The sequence below is a fragment of the Zea mays genome, chromosome 6, assembly GCF_902167145.1.
Source record: "Zea mays cultivar B73 chromosome 6, Zm-B73-REFERENCE-NAM-5.0, whole genome shotgun sequence".
Lineage (NCBI taxonomy): Eukaryota > Viridiplantae > Streptophyta > Magnoliopsida > Poales > Poaceae > Zea > Zea mays.
In genome coordinates this window covers 115967696-115982455 of record NC_050101.1, presented here as the reverse complement: position 1 = coordinate 115982455, position 14760 = coordinate 115967696, and the positions used below count along the sequence as shown (strand labels likewise).

The 14760-nt window shown below is 43.0% G+C and overlaps 1 protein-coding gene across 1 annotated transcript; it reads right to left on the bottom strand.

Moving 5' to 3' along the window:
• Positions 1-5482: 5482 nt before the first annotated feature.
• LOC103631311 (exopolygalacturonase) lies at positions 5483-13227 on the bottom strand. Its single transcript, XM_020540062.1, is given in 4 exon segments — positions 5483-6217; positions 6313-6422; positions 6425-6664; positions 13116-13227. Coding segments are annotated over 4 exon segments (1197 nt in total).
• Positions 13228-14760: the final 1533 nt, after the last annotated feature.

Below are 14760 nucleotides of genomic sequence, written 5' to 3'. Positions count from 1 at the left end.
AACTCAAGCCGAAGCTCATAAGCGTGAAATCGAAGATCTTCGTAAACAACTAGCCCGAGCCAAAGAAGAACGCATTCTTGAAGAAACAAAACGAGAATTAAGCGATCAATGGGCAGATCATTTGGAAGTAAATGTTAAAGAGCTTCGTGCTTCGAAGAAGAGGTGCTACGATAAATCCATAGAATGTGTTAAGAAAATAAAATCCAGCTTCGCCAGCGTTGGCGCGTTCTCTAGTGAAGAAAATTTCATAAGAGGAAACCCAGAAGGCCCGATTGAATGGATTAGTCGCGAAGCTGATGTCTTCGACAAAATCTTGAATAGTCGCGGGGACATTTGTGCTTTTTCGGGCGCCAGGGGAATTGTTACCATTTTAGAGAAGAAAGGGTGCGAGCATGTGAAATCTTTGGCGCAGTCTGAAGCTACTTTATCCTCTGAAGATATCAAAGACCCTTCAGCCGAAGCAAGCCAGGTTGGTGGAAAATTTTTCACTGACATTTGGGACAATGGCGGCCGAAAAATGGCTCAAGAGATCATTCAGAGAAGTGAAAAAGGCATCCATGATGCTAGGGAGGTAGCGAGAGCTGCTGAAAAAAACACAGGGCCCGAAGGGCAAATAGGTATTAATTAGTGATTTTTATTTTGTTGTAATTTTTTATTTTGAACTTTATTCGTAGTTTGTAATAGTAATATAGCCGTGTCCTCTCCTCCCTCAGAACCCGCTGAGGCATCTGCGGACCCTCCCCCGAAGGGAGACGACGAAATTAGACAAATGGCCGAAGCCATCATGGACGAAGTTGTCAATCAGCTGCTAAACGAAGCTGCAGAAGTAGTTCTTAGGGAAGATTAAATGCTATTGTAAAAATGCTTAGAACATGACAAGTGTAAAACTTTGTAACTTTGAATGTAATATATAATCTATTTACGGTTCAATTCTTTACGATGCATGAAATTTTTTCATACATACCGCTTTTTGAGCCTTCGGCAAAAAAAACATCTTCCCTTCTTTTCATGCTTCGTAAAGAAAGTCTTTTATGTGTCACAAGAATTGCCATATTTCTTTGATGAAGAATCTCCAAACTTCATGAAAACATTCTTTGAATCCATAAAAAAGTCTTATGTTGCCTCTCAAATGAAGCTACACTTCTTCTCAATTTATCTTGTGCCTTGGCACGATTTTCTCTTTTTCAAAACATTCTTCGAAGATCAATGCTGTGTCCCCTTCCTGTTCTCCATGCGAAATGATGAATGATGCTTATGTTATGCAAAATGATGTAATGACGTTATGTTATGCAAAATGACATTTATGCTGAAAATACACATATCCCTGCCATAGAGCACACAATCTTTTTATCTCAGTGTTGACTTTTCGCTGTAAGCCTCCCTTAGGAGCTTCTTCGCTTTTTACTTTCAGCGGAATCAACGTTTATTTATCGCTGTAAGCCTCCCTTAGGAGCTTCTTCGCCTTTTACTTTCAGCGGAATCAGCGTTTATTTTTCGCTGTAAGCTCTGCATTCCCTTTGGAACGACTTTCGAGCAGAAAACTTACACTGCGCTCCCTTAGGAACGACTTTTTATTACTTCAAAAAAGTTACGGCTCATTCCTTAGAACAAGTTTTCGATAATCCGAAGGTTCTCCGTGCCTCCATAAATTCTTGTGCTTCGGTAACTCAAGCCTTTGGAGGAGATATATTTTCATTATGATAATACGGTAAACTGTTACAAGGATTTGAAAAACAATAAAAAAACACTTAAACTCCCCATAATTGTTCTTTACTGCGAAGAAAATAAAACTGAACGTGAAAGCATAAAAAACTGATGTGGGAGTAGGATATTTTGTCAGTAAATGTGCTTCGACTCTGGCACAGTGCTATTGACTGTGCGAGCTTCAGATTCTTCTCTGAAGTCCCTCTGGGGGTGAGAGTGCTGGCTCCCTTCTGGCTGCGGAGCTCATTGTATTGGTGGTGGCGGTGGAAGCTGTTGCCAGGAAGCTTGGGGTTGGCTTGCCGAAGCAACAGAGGCTGCAGGGTGATTGCCTACATATTCTGGAATGTAAGGCGAATGATACGAAGCAGTATGCATAACCTGCTTCGGTTGGCTCTGTTGTGCTGCAGCCTCTGCTAGATCCTTTTGCTTTTGAATAGTAACATGACACATTCTGGTGGTATGGCCCTTGCCTTCACCACAGAATAAGCAGTAAATTTTTCTTGGTTGATCTCCAAATCTTCCCCCGAAGCCCCTGGCGCCTCTGCCTCTTGGCGCTGGTGGTCGAAAAGAGCTTTGTTGTTGCCCCGAAGCTTGCTGTTGCCCCGAAGCTTGCGAGGAATACTGTGACCTTTGCTGCTGACTCCCTTTGTCATCATTTTGAGTAGAATTGTGAATTGACCTGACATGCCTCGGATAAAACCTTCCTCCGAAGCCCCTGGTCATTTCAAAAAACCTGAGAGCTTCCTCCCTTCTTTGGTGAAAATCATTGTCAGCTCGAATATACTCGTCCATCTTCTGGAGCAGCTTCTCCAAAGTTTGAGGAGGTTTCCTGGAAAAGTACTGAGCTGAAGGTCCTGGCCGAAGCCCCTTAATCATGGCCTCAATGACAATTTCATTGGGCACTGTTGGTGCCTGTGCCCTCAGACGTAGAAACCTTCGGACATATGCCTGAAGGTACTCTTCGTGATCCTGGGTGCACTGGAATAAAGCTTGAGCAGTGACTGGCTTCGTCTGAAAACCTTGGAAGCTGGTTATCAACATATCCTTCAGCTTTTGTCATGAGGTGATTGTTCCTGGCCTAAGGGAGGAGTACCAGGTTTGTGCAACGCTCCTGACAGCCATGACGAAGGACTTTGCCATGACCGTTGTGTTGCCACCATACGAAGATATAGTTGCCTCATAGCTCATCAAGAATTGCTTCGGGTCTGAATGACCGTCATACATAGGGAGCTGAGGTGGCTTATAAGACTGTGGCCAAGGTGTAGCCTGCAGTTCTGTTGACAGGGGAGAAGTGTCATCAAAAGCAAAATTTCCATGATGGAAATCTTCATACCAGTCATCCTCGTTGTAGAAACCCTCTTGATGAAGCTCTCTGCGCGGGGGCCTTTGATTCTGGTCATCTAGAGCGAGGTGTCGAAGCTCTTCAGAGGCTTCATCTATCTGCTTTTGAAGATCAGCTAGACGAGCCATCTTCTCCTTCTTCCGTTGAACCTGTTGATGGAGCATCTCCATTTTTTGTATTTCTTGGTCCAAGTCGTCTTCCGGAGGCGTTGGACTGATGGCCTTCCTCTTCTGGCTTCGGGCCTCCCTAAGAGAGACGACATCCTGATTGGGGTCCAGCGGCTGCAGAGTGGCAGCCCCTGTCGTTGAAGCTTTTTTCGGCGGCATGACGAAGGTGACGCTTGCCGAAGGTTTTCAAAACCCAAAAAGTGGAAGTGAGTTCACCGGAGGTGGGCGCCAATGTTGGGGGCTTGTTCTCAAATGCTATGAATTAAGAACAAGACAACATAAAAGTGTTAAATGTCGAACTCCTTCGTCCTTAGAAACAGTATATCCCTTCGGGTATAATGAATCTCGGACGAAGGTTACGAAAGAAAAGACCTTCGTTAGGTTGATAAATGGTTAAACAGAGCAACTATATATAATGTGCGAGTAATAATACCAGCATTATCATCGATATATTTCCATTATTAAATTCATAAAAACGAATTACAAATGTACCTTCAGATTGATGTAAAGTAAAGGTACAAACGTGATGCGAAGAAGCGTATGCCCAGTCAGCGTGAACAGTACGGGAGTACTGTTCACCTATTTATAGGCACGGGACGCAGCCCGTGTAAAATTACATTGATGCCCTTTACATTTATCAATAACTATAGTAATTCTTCGAGGTCCAATTTGGTTTTTCATCTTTAAGTCGGTTCCTCTTTTCTGTTATTGTGCCGAAGCCTTTCTGCACATAGCTTCGTGATCGTCTTATCCTTCGTCATGATCGTTTTTCATTCCAGTCAAGCTTCGTCTTAACCATGCTCTTGTATATTCGCGACCTGACTCCGAAGGTGCCTGTTCCGAAGGTGCCTGTTCACATATTACACTTGGAAAATATTGTCAAACTATGTTTTTGAGGACCTTCGGGAGCCGAAGGCCCCCAACAGTGTCGTAGTTTAATATGTCACTGTAACGATAGTTATGTTGTAATGAACTCTACTAATTATAATGTAATGACCTTTTGTTGGTTCGGTGTTTATGTGTATCGTTTGTTCAAACAGAATCTGCAATCTGAGAATCTGCGTATCCAAACACCTATATTCTAACCAACAACTTTTCTGCACAGCTGGCGAACCAAACACCTAAATTCTAACCACCAGTTTTTCACCACAGCCAGCTTTCGCCCACAGTCAGCTTTTCAGAAAAGCTATTCAGAAAAAAGCCGAACCAAACAGGCCCTATGTGTAGCGTCATAGCTCTATAAAGATATCTTCAGTTTACCCATCCATATACCCATATTCAAATTTCACTCTGCGAACAGTGCAGTCTACAGTGCAAACTCATATTTTGGGTGAACTGCTGGAGACGGTCTAATAATATAGAGTGCGTAAATTCTCTTTTATAATTACATATGTGGATGACTTAGACTCGTATTAAAACGTTTACTGGGTTTTTATGTAATTTTTCATAACAGCATAGGTGGGCAATTAATTTAGACACAAATGTATTATGTTGCGTAATTTTTATGATGACATACGTAAGTAATTTTTTTATGGAATATAATAGATCTAATGTCTATTATGGGCCATGAAGATACCAGATTATATGCTAGATTACTATGGAGGTTCCTTGGGATTTCCATTCAGTAATAGGAAGATTAAGGTTGTTTAGGAGCACTGCATTTTATGGCAGTGAAATATTTGCAATATTTAACACTACTTTAATAAGACTTAATAATTTCATGAACATTCCTGATTGTCTTGGAGCAACCTGGCCAAAATACTCATTATATCCTTCCTAGTTTATATATAGGAATAGAGAATTTGTTAAAAAATATTTCTCTTTAATTGGATCTTCAATGTACACGTCCTTTGTTCCAGATTTCTTACTCGAACGAGGATGAACCTCTAAAGTGCAAATAAGGGTGAAAAAAATATAGAGAACAAAATTCACTTAAATAACTTCTGAATACATAGACACTATTTTTTTAAAAAAAAATCGAAGTACATCTCGACCACGCATGCGTGGAAGCCTGACAAAATCCGTTGGAAACCTAAGAAAAAGAAAAAAATTCAGCCCATATGCCTGCATAAAGGGAGGAAATGGGCTAGAGCACGGAAGGTGCCGCGCATACCGGAGGATTACAAATACCAGTAGTGTGACCTATAAAAGGTATTGAACGATGATTTGATGCGCCGATCTAACACTTGTGTTTGTGCAAATAGGAGACCATGGTGAAGATTATGGTTGTGTTGGCACCAGAAGAAGCTAGACATGGAAATGAAAAAGATCAGAGGCATGCCAGTTCCTTGAGGCAACTGGTGGCGCTTCCCTTGGCGTTGTTACAGACCGCCATAGTCTTGTTGTTGGTTCCCTTGTACTCGACCTTGACTTTGTCCATGGTGATGTCGCTGCAGGGGATCTTGTCGGAGCAGAGCAGGCTGACAGCGGAGGGGGTGGACGAGGTGCCGGTGATGTTTTTGAAGGTGACGTCCTTGACGGTGACCTTGGAATCGCCCTTGGCGGTGCAGATCTTGTTGGGGCAGTACTTCATGTCGATGATGACGGGGTTGGCCACGTCCTCCATGGCTATGTTCTCGTAGTGGAGCTTGGAGGCGGTGAGCACGCTGGCGGCGTCCTCGTAGGCCTTGATCCGGACGCCGTTGCTGGTCTTCTTGAGCGTGCAGTCCTTGACGTTGACGTCCGTCACGTCCTTCTCGTCCTTGTACCTGCCCAGGCTGCCGACGCCGGGGCCGCAGGTGACGCCGGTGATGTTGATCCCGCTGCTGCCGGGGCCGATGGAGATGCAGTCGTCACCCGTGCCGATGGTGGTGCCGGAGATTGTGACCTCGGAGGAGTCGCCGATGTGGATGCCGTCGGTGTTGGGGCTGTCCTCCGGCGCGGTGATGGTCACGTCCTTGATCGTCATGTCTTTGCACTGGAACACGTTCATGTGGAAGAACTTGGCGTTCAGCAGGGTGATCCCGGAGACGGTGCCGTTGTTCACGAAGTCCAGCACCAGCGACTGCAGTAGTTAATAATGTGGCATGCACCGTACGTTTAGTGCCGGGTGGATCGAGACTGAGGCAACGATGGCCAGCCATTAGAGTGAGTACTCACGTTGGGCAGGATCTTGCAGTCGTATTTTTTGGCACATTTGTTGTTGTCCCACACTTCTTTGCCCTGGCCGTCGAGGGTGCCCTTGCCGGTGATGACGAGGTTGTCAACGTGCACGGCCCGGAGAAGTTGAGGGGACCAGCAAGGTAGTCGCCCTTGGGGATCATGAGCGTCTGCTTCCCTTCCTTGCCGCACGCCGCCTCCCACGCATCATTCAGCGCTTTGGTGCTGTCCGTCTTGCCGTCGCCCTTGGCTCCCAGCTTGGATATGTCGGAAGACCCGCTGCCCTCCTCGGCGCCCTCCGGCGCGGCGGCATCGCCTGACTTCTTATCGCCTTCTTCTCCTTCTCCTTCTTCTTGTTAGACTTATAGGCATTTTCCGTATCATTTTAATTCCATAGATTAATATTATGATGATGACATATAAAAAATAATTAATCATGACATCAAATATATCCATAACAATATGGATCATGAGAACATAAAGCATATGAATTATATAAATCATATAAATACGATAAACATGTAAACTGACTGAACAATTGAAAATAAACAGATGGAAACATAAACAACATGACTGTAAAATTAAAACAGACAGATCTATCATATTATAATAAGACAGAACAGATAAGATAAAATCATTCCTACATATGAAACAACATAGATGAATATATGAAACATGTATAATCTCCAAAACACAAAACAGTAAGTAAATAAACTGATCGTACCCTCTCATGCGCTCTGATGATCCAGATCCTTGGCCAGCTTCTCTCGTCATGTTGGAGATGTTTTGGGCAGTCGCGTAGACGCTCCCCAAAAACCTAATTGCCGATCCCCCGTGCAAGGTCTCGAACGGCACCGGCTTCGGAGGCACCTGCCCTCTCGCTTCTCTGTGCGCGCAGAGTCACGAGATGGAAATACCCTCACTCGGCGGCTAGACTGTGATTCTGAAAGTGTTTTCTCCCGTGTTCCGAGTGACAGGGGTGCTCCTCTATTTAACCTCTCGCAGAGGGAAGCTGAAGGAGAAAGGGCGCCGAGTCACGCCAAGAGTCGGTCAGCTCTCGCCGAGTCATCCCATGAGTCGGCCAGCTCAAGGAGAAAGGTCACTCGGCTAACGAAGAGACAGGGTCACTCGGCTGACGAAGAGACAGACAACTGTCTCGCCTCGCCTCGCCACGCCACGTCACGCCCGGCCGGCGGCGGCGGCGGCGGCGCGCGCGCGTGTGTGGCACGCTCTTGTCCATTTCTTGACTTCTCAAGTTAGGTAGAATAAATCCCACTATATAAGTCAAGCCAAAAGACCCTTGGACTTCCAATGTGGTACTATTGGTATTCTCCACCATTACACACCATAGAGTTTATTCAATAAATGGGCCAAGCCCATAAAAGATCCAACAATCCCCACCAAACTCTAGGGTTTGTAATGATGAAGTATCAGAATCACAATCCTTTGATATACCAGTGTTTCGATGGAGACTGTTAAGTTGAACATCCATCTAGAATAAGAGTTTCACTCATTCACAACTGAACAATGGACTATGCCTTGAATTGACAGTTTTGTGCGAAATAAGATTCACTCAAATCTTTTGCCGATACTAGGCTGCAAAAGGGTATTCCCGCTGTTTAGAAGCATATAAGTCATACTTCAGTGCCTTTCATGAGTATTTAGGGATTACCCAAGTCCCATAGACTGTGACCAGCAGTCTGACTCATATAGGTGTATTCCTCAAAAGATGTTCTGTAGGACAACATCTCACCTTTACAAGACTCTTGGAATACATTAAGGTAAAAACCATCATGCCTTACAGATAGGAAAGATGTGCATCAGAAATGAGTTAAGGAAGGGATCTTTCCTCACAACTTACTCCTAGCTTGTTTCTCCACTCCACTTCACAGGATCTCCGATCTCATAGAGCAGGTTACCACTAGAGTAGATCTCACATGGGTCTCATACCCATTTCCCTCCATGCACTTTCTATAATATTGCGTGATAGACCCTTAGTGAATTGATCTGCCAGATTATTCGATGTGTGGACATAATCCACAGTTATAACTCCGGAGTTTTTCAACTTTCTGACAGATTTTAATCTCCTCTTAACATGCCTTGTAGACTTCATGTTATTCCTAGAACTGTTAACCTTTGTAATCACCGTTTGGTTGTCACAGTTCATGGAAATAGCCGGTATCGGTTTTTCAACTACCGGTAAGTCCAATAGAAAATCACGAAGCCACTCGGTCTCAGCCCCAGTAGTGTCTAATGTTGTGAGTTCTGCTTCCATTGTAGACTTCGTTAAGATAGTCTGCTTGCAAGACTTCCAGGAAACAGCGCCACCTCCAAACAGAAACACATATCCGCTTGTGGCATAGAGCTCATCAGCATCAGAAATCCAGTTGGCATCACAATAGCCTTCCAGCACTTTTGGGTTTCCGGTATAATGAATACCGTATGTCATAGTACCTTTCAAATACCGCGACACTCTCTCAAGAGCACGCCAGTGATCATCTCCTGGTTTCGACACAAACCGACTTAGCTTACTCACAGCATAAGAGATGTCTGGCCTTGTTGCACTTGCAAGGTACATGAGCGAGCCAATGATCTGGGAGTATGTCAATTGATCCCTTGCTATTCTCCGATTCTTTCTTAATAGCACACTGGGGTCATAAGGTGTTGGAGCAGGATCACAGTCACTAAAACCAAAGCGACTCAATACCTTTTCCACATAATGGGATTGTAACAAAGTTACCCCACCATCAGCTTCTCTAACAAGCTTGATGTTTAGAATGACACCAGCTTCTCCCAAATCTTTCATTTCGAAATTGCTCGATAGAAGATTTTTAACTTCCTCAATCACATTGAGATTTGATCCAAAGATCAAGATGTCATCAACATAAAGGCACAGCATAACAGACTCACCCCCACCATACCGATAGTATACACACGTGTCAGATTCATTTACAACAAAGCCAACTGTTGTAAGAGTATTATCAAACTTTTCATGCCATTGCTTAGGTGCTTGTTTTAGGCCATACAATGATTTTATCAACCTGCACACCTTGTTCTCTTGACCATCCGCAATGAACCCTTCTGACTGATCCATATAGATCTCCTCATCCAACTCTCCATTTAGGAAAGCTGTCTTAACATCCATCTGATGAATGATAAGACCATAAGAGGCTGCCACGGCTATTAATGTGCGAATTATAGTCAATCGAGCCACTGGTGAGTAGGTGTCAAAGAAATCTTCACCCTCTTTTTGGGTATATCCTTTGGCCACAAGCCTTGCCTTGTACTTCTCAATTGTACCATCAGGCCTAAGCTTTTTCTTGAAGATCCATTTGCAACCTATAGGTTGACAACCAAAAGGACGGTCAACGACCTCCCAAGTTCCATTAGACATAATAGATTCCATCTCACTCCTTACTGCTTCCTTCCATAAGTCAGCATCAGGAGAGGAATATGCCTCACTAATGGTAGTTGGTGTGTCTTCCACAAGGTACACTATAAAGTCATTACCAAAGGATTTTGCAACCCTCTGTCTCTCGCTCTTTCGAGTGACTATAGTGTCATCCTCCTTAGGGATGTGCACGTGAGAATCCTCAGCATGATCTATAGGAATCGACAGTTCGTGCTCATGGGGAATTATAGTCTCATGACTTGTATCACTAGGTGTATTCTTCATGGGAAACTCATTCTCAAAAAATGTTGCGTCTCTTGATTCCATGATAGTATCAACATACATATCAGGCACATCAGATTTTATAATTAAGAACCTATACCCAGTGCTGTGAAAAGAGTACCCAAGGAATATACAGTCAACAGTTTTAGGCCCAAGTTTACGCTTTTTGTTGATTGGCACATTCACTTTAGCCAAGCAACCCCAAGTGCGCAGATATGAGAGATTTAATCTTCTCTTTTCTCATTCCTCAAATGGAGTGATCTCTTTGTTCTTTGTTGGAACTCTATTCAGGACATGACATGCTGTCAAAATCGCCTCACCCCACCATGCCTTGGATAATCCCGCTGTACTCAACATGGCATTTACCAAATCTGTTAGAGTGCGGTTTTCCCTTTCAGCAATCCCATTGGATTGTGGTGAGAATGGCGGTGTCCTCTCATGAATAATACCATGTTCCACGCAGAACTCATCGAACACATTAGAGAAATATTCTCCACCTCGATCAGACCTTAACCGTTTTATTTTCCTCTCAAGTTGGTTCTCAACTTCAGCTTTATAGGCTTTAAAATAATTGAACGCTTCATCTTTTGTTTTTAAGAGATACACATAGCAAAATCTAGTGGAGTCATCTATAAAAGTGAGAAAGTATCTTTTACCACCTTTGGTCAAAACTCCATTCATCTCGCACAGATCGGAATGAACAAGTTCTAGAGGTGCCAAACTCCTCGCCTCAGGAGCCTTGTGAGGCTTGCGGGGTTGTTTTGATTCAACACACACATGGCACTTAGACTTTTTGACCAAGTTAAATTTAGGAATTAAATTTATATTTGCTAACCGCATAAGACAACCAAAGCTTGCATGACAAAAACGTGAATGCCATAAATCTGACTCATCAGAAAAATGAACAGAATTCACTAGTTTATTACACACAATATGCAGTGATAAGCGGAACAAGCCTCCGCAGTCATATCCTTTACCAACAAAAGTACCATGTTTCGACACAACACATTTATTAGACTCAAGAACAACTTTATATCCATCTCGACATAGCATAGAAGCGCTAACGAGATTCTTCTTGATAGAGGGCACATGTTGCACGCTCTTCAATGACACCGTCTTTCCCGAAGTAAACTTCAGAATGACCGTACCAACACCAAAAACATGAGCACACGACCCATTTCCCATTAACAAGGCGCCAGACCTCCCGACCTGATAGGAATTGAACATAGAGGCATCAGCACACACATGAATGTTTGCACCACTGTCCATCCACCACTCAGGTGAATTACAAACTGAAAGAACAAATGGTAAAGAATTACCATACCCAGATGTTCCACCTTCAGTTTCAGTGGTTACAACATTAGCTGATTTCTTGTCTTGAGTGAACTTGCGATCAGGGCACCCTCTTGCCCAATGTTGATCACTGCCACAGACAAAGTATCCTCCCTTTCCCTTGTTATTGTTGTTCTTCTTTTTAAATTGTGCTGTTTGAACAGGTTTATTCGCATTCTCTTGTTTGTTCTGGTTTTTCTTCTTGTTAAACTTGCGGAAGTTTCTCTTCTGCACCACATTAGCAGTAGAGGTCTCAACAGCTTTCCCACTGTCCTTTGTTCTAGCCCTTTCCTCAACATCAAGAGTACCAATGAGCTCTTCCACATTGAACTCTTGTCTCTTATGTTTGAGAGAGGTAGCAAAGTCCTTCCAAGATGGTGGCAACTTGGCGATTATACCGCCAGCCACAAACTTGTCAGGCAAAGGACAAGGAAAAAGTTCGAGTTCCTTAGCTAGTGCCTGAAACTCATGAGCCTGTTCCACTACAGATCGGTTCTCAACCATCTTGTAGTCATACAACTGCTCCATGAGGTACAGCTCGCTACCAGCGTCAGTTACTCCAAACTTTCCGACAAGTGCATCCCACAACTCTTTCCCTGTGGGAAGGATGATATAGCTTTTCTGGAATTTTGTATCCAGTGCGCTAATTACTGCTCCTCGAAAGAGGTTGTCTTCAGCCTTAAACTTAGCCTCATCCTCAGGAGGTAAGTTGGCAGGCTTGCCCTCAGCGGCATGAAAACAAGACATTGCAGTTAGCCACAATTCCATCTTAGCTTTCCATATCAAGAAGTTTTTACCATCAAAAGGATCAGGCTTTAGCACAGCAGCAAAACCTCTGATAGAAAAATGCCTAACATTAGGTTTTTGGATTGTTAGACTTATAGGCATTTTCCGTATCATTTTAATTCCATAAATTAATATTATGATGATACATATAAAAGATAATTAATCATGACATCAAATATATCCATAACAATATGGATCATGAGAACATAAAGCATATGAATTATATAAATCATATAAATAAGATAAACATGTAAACTGACTGAACAATTAAAAATAAACAGATGGAAACATAAACAGCATGACTGTAAAATTAAAACAGACAGATCTATCGTATTATAATAAGACAGAACAGATAAGATAAAATCATTCCTACATATGAAACAACATAGATGAATATATGAAACATGTATAATCTCCAGAATACAAAACAGTAAGTAAATAAACTGATCGTACCCTTCCATGAGCTCTGATGATCCAGATTCTTGGCCAGCTTCTCTCGTCATGTTGGAGATGTTTTGGGCAGTCGCGTAGACGCTCCCCAAAAACCTAATTGCCGATCCCCCGTGCAAGGTCTCGAACGGCACCGGCTTCGGAGGCATCTGCCCTCTCGCTTCTCTGTGCGCGCAGAGTCACGAGATGGAAATACCCTCACTCGGCGGCTGGACCGTGATTCTAAAAGTGTTTTCTCCCGTGTTCCGAGTGACAGGGGTGCTCCTCTATTTAACCTCTCGCTGAGTCATCCCATGAGTCGGCCAGCTCAAGGAGAAAGGTCACTCGGCTAACGAAGAGACATGGTCACTCGGCTGACGAAGAGACAGACAACTGCCACGCCCGGTCGGCGGCGGCGGCGGCGCGCGCACGTGTGGCACGCCCTTATCCATTTCTTGACTTCTCAAGTTAGGTAGAATAAATCCCACCATATAAGTTAAGGCAAAAGATCCTTGGACTTTCAATGTGGTACTATTGGTATTCTCCACCATTACACATCATAAAGTTTATTCAATAAATGAGCCAAACTCATAAAAGATCCAACACTCCTTTGGGGCTGGCTTCCCCGCATGGGCGGCGCACGCCATCATCGCGAGGAGGAAGACCACCCGCATAGCATTGCTGCTCAAAGCCATTTTCGCTAGCTGCCTACGCGTGTGCCGCAGCTTCTTTTGATTAATCTGCAGCTGGTGCATCCGAGAGGTTGAGACGACGGAGAGCTTTATGTATGGCGGAGGACAGGCCGGAGCTCCGGCCTCCGGTTCCTATGTTGAGGCAATCCAATTTTGGCCTTCGCTGCCTTCACGCCATGGTTGCCAACTCTGCCGTGTCCTCTCGTGGCGTTGTTCCAATGCAAACGCCATTGACAGCTTGAACATTTTTCCTCTCGAGCAGAGCTTCTTCCACATGCACTCATTTCGGACCAACAGTTCTACGGAGGCTTTTTACGGTGTTTGCTAGCACCTAAAACTGTGTCGTTCCATTGGTTACGAGGTTATTAGCCACAACTATAATTTTCATCGGTAAAAGGTCCACGAAAAGTAGACTTTCGTCGACAAAAACTATATAATTTTCGTCGGTAATAATACCTAATTTTCATCGATATATAGCTCTTACAGATTAAAACGACGAAATTTAACTAATTTTTGTAGACGTTCAACAAAAATTAGCTTACTTCCATCAGCCAGACTAGACCCATAAAAATTATATAATTTCTGTCAGTGAGTTTCCCATAAAAATTAGTTAATTTCCATCTACCATATAGAAAGCCAAATTTGTGTGGGCCAATCATACCTGATGAAAATTAAGTGTTACCAACATCAAGTGCTATAGTTTAACTATTTATATTCATCCCTAATATATATTCATATCCATTCACGTCACCATTCACGTCAAATATATATTCACCCACAAACACATATATTCATCGACAAACATATATATTAATATACATCCTTCTTAATAAAATGTCAACTAGTTCTTTTTAGATTGGTCTAGTTACACAAAATTAGAATAAGATCATCATCTACCTACAAGGTGACCAGCTCAAATTCCAGCTTTGTCACCACTGGGGACAAAGCTAGGTTATTCCTAGCGGATGTAAATGCACCCAAAAAAATACAAATTCTAAAGGTGTAGTTAAAATTTCACCATATATCATCCTTAGAAAAAAAATCTTATGCACCCACAGGGTCAAATGCACCCTCTCAGATTTGATCTAGCTTCACCACTGGTCACCACTCACCACCAGCACCTACTTTTACTGTAGAAATAAAGAAATACAATTCTAATTGCGTTAAACTATGGAGAACAAAAAATGTAAATAGCAAGATGTTGAACACTCATGGAACAACCCAAGTGGCCATAAGATGGCAAAGGTTCAACGATCGACCATTGTGATGAGTCCTACAATGTGCAAAGAAACAAAGAAAAGATACTTATGCTAGTACATTTAATAATTTAAAATATATAAATCTTCATATATGAAGATAATAGCATTGTTTTATTTTTACATTCTAATATAATAAAAGGACACTTATATCAGATCATGTTTCTAAAGAGTTGTGTATGGCAAAAGAGAAAATGGCAGAGAAGTGATCACATTCTGTATGGCACGATCTAAGCTAGAAACATACCTAGCCTTTTTCGGTATACGCTTCTCTAAAGCC